This window comes from Octopus bimaculoides, chromosome 1 (assembly GCF_046866305.1).
Source record: "Octopus bimaculoides isolate indiv1 chromosome 1, ASM4686630v1, whole genome shotgun sequence".
Classification (NCBI taxonomy): Eukaryota; Metazoa; Mollusca; class Cephalopoda; order Octopoda; family Octopodidae; genus Octopus; species Octopus bimaculoides.
In genome coordinates this window covers 159,122,512-159,127,027 of record NC_142928.1, presented here as the reverse complement: position 1 = coordinate 159,127,027, position 4,516 = coordinate 159,122,512, and the positions used below count along the sequence as shown (strand labels likewise).

At 35.9% G+C, this 4,516-nt stretch overlaps 1 protein-coding gene across 4 annotated transcripts in view; it reads right to left on the bottom strand.

Moving 5' to 3' along the window:
• The window catches only part of LOC106871419 (uncharacterized), a 47,888-nt gene extending 44,096 nt beyond the window's left edge, over positions 1-3,792 (bottom strand). The window contains exon 1 of one of the 4 annotated variants that reach the window (XM_052972027.2): positions 3,336-3,792. In XM_052972027.2, coding sequence (XP_052827987.1) covers positions 3,336-3,383 — 48 coding nt within the window. In that variant the 5' untranslated portion in view covers positions 3,384-3,792. Of the gene's footprint in view, positions 1-2,996; positions 3,015-3,335 lie in introns of those variants that run through there. The other 3 variants (XM_014917855.2, XM_014917856.3, XM_052972025.2) reach the window with 3 other exon arrangements.
• Between the last annotated feature and the right edge of the window lie 724 nt (positions 3,793-4,516).

Genomic DNA, 4,516 nt, shown 5'->3' with positions numbered 1-4,516 from the left:
GTTCGTTGAGAACTCACTCTATAACGGTTACTTATACCTAAATATGAGTAAAGAACAAGGCTCTATGTTTTGAAAGATAAAAAAATATTGAGAAAGGAGAACTGAGAAGTTCATGCCTTTTCTTAAGTTATCAGCAAACATAATTGAAGCAAACGCACTTCACTTAAGTAATTGATAACGTTAAGAAACATACCTAAGGGAAAAATCGAAACTTTCGAAGCCATGTTGCAGATCCAACTTATAATGCAGATCCAACTCATAATTTTCGTAACAGGGTAAAGATCCCCTTCGGTTATGAATGACCATGGGATTGCACCTAGAAAATTCCCCTTCTAGGCACGAATCCAGGAAAAGGTTGATTATGGAAGACCAACAGTCGTCCATGCATACCAGTCTCCCATCTCCACTCCACCGATGTTATCCAAGGGAAAGGCAAAGGTCGATATAACGTGGCACCAGTGATGTCGCAACTCATTTCTACATCTGAATGAAATGGAGCAAATGGGCAAGACTTCCTTTTGTCCGCCCCCCAAAACCCCCCTTTATTTTTAAATCTTTATTTTATTTTTTATTTTTTTTACAGAAACCCCCGGCATTTCAAAAATTTCAATTTCTTTGATATTTTCAACGAATTCGTTTTGTATGTGCATCACATACAGAAGTGTGTGGGTGTGTGTCAAGAGAGTTTATTGGAGATTTGACTGTTATTTCGGTACTCATATTGGAAAGATTTCTGCCCGTCCTCCCCCCATTTTCTCCTAAATTTGTTTTTTTGTTTTTTTCTTTTTGCCAAAAACCCCCGTTTTCGGATACGGAGGTTCCGGAAAATTGCCAAAAATCAGCATTCTGAAATTTTTTCCCCCTTTCCCCAAATTCTTCAGTTTTGACTTTTTCCCCAACACTAACCCTAACCCTAACCCTAACCTTAACCCTAACCCTAACCTTAAAACCCTAACCCTAACTGTAACTACAGAAATGTTTTGAATTTTTTGTCTGAATCATAATGTCCGTATCTTTCCGCATATCTAGAAAAAAAAATTCTTAAAAAAATTTTACCAAAATTTTTGGAAATTTTTTCAGAATCATAATCTCCGTATTTTTCCGCATATTTTGAAAAAAAAAATTCTGAAAAAAGTAAAAAAAAAAAAAAATTAAGGAAATGGGGATAGGAGTGGTAATTTAAAAATGCCGATTTCTGCCAATTTTTTTGCAGATTCGTATTCCCCGTAGCCGAAAAGGGTGGGGTTGTGTCGAAAAAAATTTTTTTTTTTAAGGGTGGGGTCAGCCACATTTAAGTGGCAATATACTTCACTTTATCGTGCAGTTACTGTTAATACCTCATTTAGAGAATTAACATTGCTTGTTTTCACTTTTTCGATATCAGTGAATAATTTCACTGGAAAAAGATACATAAGGTTTGCCAAGAATAATCCTTATCATCGCAGATCGGTGGCTATCGGACGCTGACAAAGGGAAATAACCCTGAGACCCGGGTCCGTTCGTGCTACAGATCACGATGAGAGGGATAACTTCCCTTGGCAAAACAAACAGGACACAGAAGTGTGTCGATAAGCCAGCTGGAGGAGATGTCCTCCCGGGGCTAAAAGCAACAGTAACATCCACCCCTAGGGGTCAGCCACATTTAAGTGGCAATATACTTCACTTTATATATATATATATATATATATATATATATATATATATATATATATATATATATATATATATATATATATATATAGATGTATATATATATGTGTGTATATATATATACATATATGTACACATGTGTTCATGTATCTATGCATGCACATATGTATGTATGTATGTATGTATGTATGCATGCATGCATGCATACATGCATGTATGTATGTACGCATGCATGCATGTATGTATGTATGTATGTATGTATGTATGTATGTATGTATGTATGTATGTATGTAAGGTTACCCAGAGTTGCACTGAATTATGCTTGTGACTCATTTAGATAATTGAAATAATGTTAAAATAAATTGTAAATCGCCTATGAGTGAGTTTTGTTTACAAACTTCAGGTCAGTTAAACTTGTATACATCACGAAAATCCCTTCAACAAAGGTTTTGAAATTAATCACACTTGTAAATGGAAATTGTATTTCCAAAAGCTACCTGCACGTGAATTTGTTTATAGCAAATTGAGCTTGTACTGTACGTAATCTACATCTCCACTCTTGACCCACTGCACTATAATATTACTCCAGTCTTGGCGCGCATTCAAGGATGCATTTTTAAGAGTAGTGTGAAGTTTTCGCAGCAAGTTTTCTTCGATATGTTCTATCATATGAAATCAGCGATATTTTAGTTCAGTTTTAACTCTGGGGACCAAAAAAGAAAAATCCTTAGGAGCCAAATCTTGAGAGTAGAGGAAGCTGGAGGACCAAAGTCATTTCGTGCTTCACCCAAAAGTCACGAATAAGGAATAATACCTGAGCTGGTGTGTTGTATAACATCCAGGTTTTGTTTCACCATGCCGGGAGCTCCGCTTCTCACATTGTCTCTCTCAGACACCTCAGAACACTCAAGTAAAATTCTTTATTGATCATCTAACTACAAATTTACAATGAACAATTCCCTTTCAATCCAAAAGGTTAAGTCGTGAATTTGAGAGCACAGTCTGATCGTAGACAAATATGTACGTTTTGATCTGTTAGATCTCATCAGCATAATACAATGATGGTGCCCCACCTTACGTTTTTTTTTCCACTTTTTTAACCTTTTCACTTGAGTTCTTTTACATGAAACTATGGCCCTCACCAAAAGTATACCTAATTCTTTTATGGATGTAAAAGATTTAAATTCTAATCTGCAAACAAGGTGAGACTGTGCTATGCTGATAAGATCAAAATGCTGAAACATACGTACATAGTTGACCCCTAACTGCAACAAAAATCAGTGTCCCTTCCCTGACATGTAAATGAAGATGAGAAATTTATACTTAATTTCGTGAAATTATCTTACCTTGTCCTTGAGAGTTACTAACATGCACCGCTTAGCTTTTATTTCCAGTCTACGAGGGGGAAAATGTTTTCAAATTAACATTTTTACACACATACACATGTGTACGCGCACATATGCACGCACACATGTAGACACACAATCGTGCACACGCACACGCCCCACCCCCGCCCACAAACTCAGACATATACACACAAAGATTGAGAGATGAGAAGATAGGAAACGGAAAAAAGCAAGTTATATATATATATGCGTGTATGTATATGTATATTAAATTACCAAATTGTATACATGATATATACAAACGGAGAGAGAGAACTTTACATAATCCGTAAAGATTACCTTACTATTGAAGATATTGTCGCTATTAATCAATCCAGTTGGTTTCATCAAACTCAATGTTTCAACTTCTGTCGTATAAAAACTCTCGTAGATTAAATAGTAAAACAGTAGAATCGGAAGCAAATAGTGATGTTCTGTTGTGCCGTCACATAGTAATACAAATAGTTCAAAACAGTACAATAAATTTTATGCTGTGAAGAAGACTAGAAGTCTAACGCTTTTTGTAACGCCCTTCAGATTTCAACTTCACAAATATTTCATTGGTTGAGCAGCCTGTCTCTGTTTTTCAGTTTTTCCTCCATGCCTGCTTTCTCATTTCCACTACTTTAATGTATTGTTTTCACTCTCCGTGTGTGTTTATTATTTTTTTTATCATATTCTCTTTTATTTATCTCTCTAAACCAAGCCATTCTTGCTTTCTCTTGCGGTTTCGCTCGTGACCCCATCTCTCCATCTCTTACTTTCTCTGTCAGCCACGCTCTATCTCTCTCTCTCTCTCTCTCTCTCTCTCTCTCTCTCTCTTTCGTTCTCTCCCTCTCTCTCCTTCTCTTTCCTTCGTGCCATTCATTAAGACTGGGTGGGGTGTATCTTATAACCAAACCTATTCTCTGTTGCTACATACTTATTAGCTAAGTCAACTATGTTATGACATGTCCACCTTGGTAATTAATTCCATTATTCTGTGACAAGGTTGACAACTGAATATGCCATAAAGCTTCAAATTAAACGAGTGGAAAGTAACGAACGGCCATCTTAAATTTGATACATGAATATGTAATGTTTGATAACGTTATTGTTCCCAGAGCAATAGAGAATTACAGTATAGATTTATGTTAGCATGTATTTACTTATTATATGCATATATTTCTTCGGGATTTATTTTAGTTTTTTCTTTTTTCTTTGCCGAATTCAAACCGGTCGTTAATAAAGTGACAAGTCTATTTTGTTTAAGCCGAGACAGTTGTTGAGGTCTATGGTTATATAAATGTGTGCACATATGTAAGCGAGCGTGAGAATCAACGTACACTCATGTAGTGGGTATGCATGCATGCATGTATGAATGCATGTATGAATGTATGTCATTATTCAGTTTTATTTCATGATTTCATGCCAATGGAGAAAGAGCCGATTCCTAACTTAGATCCAAGGCTCCTTCATTGGAGTTTCAACAACATCAACAG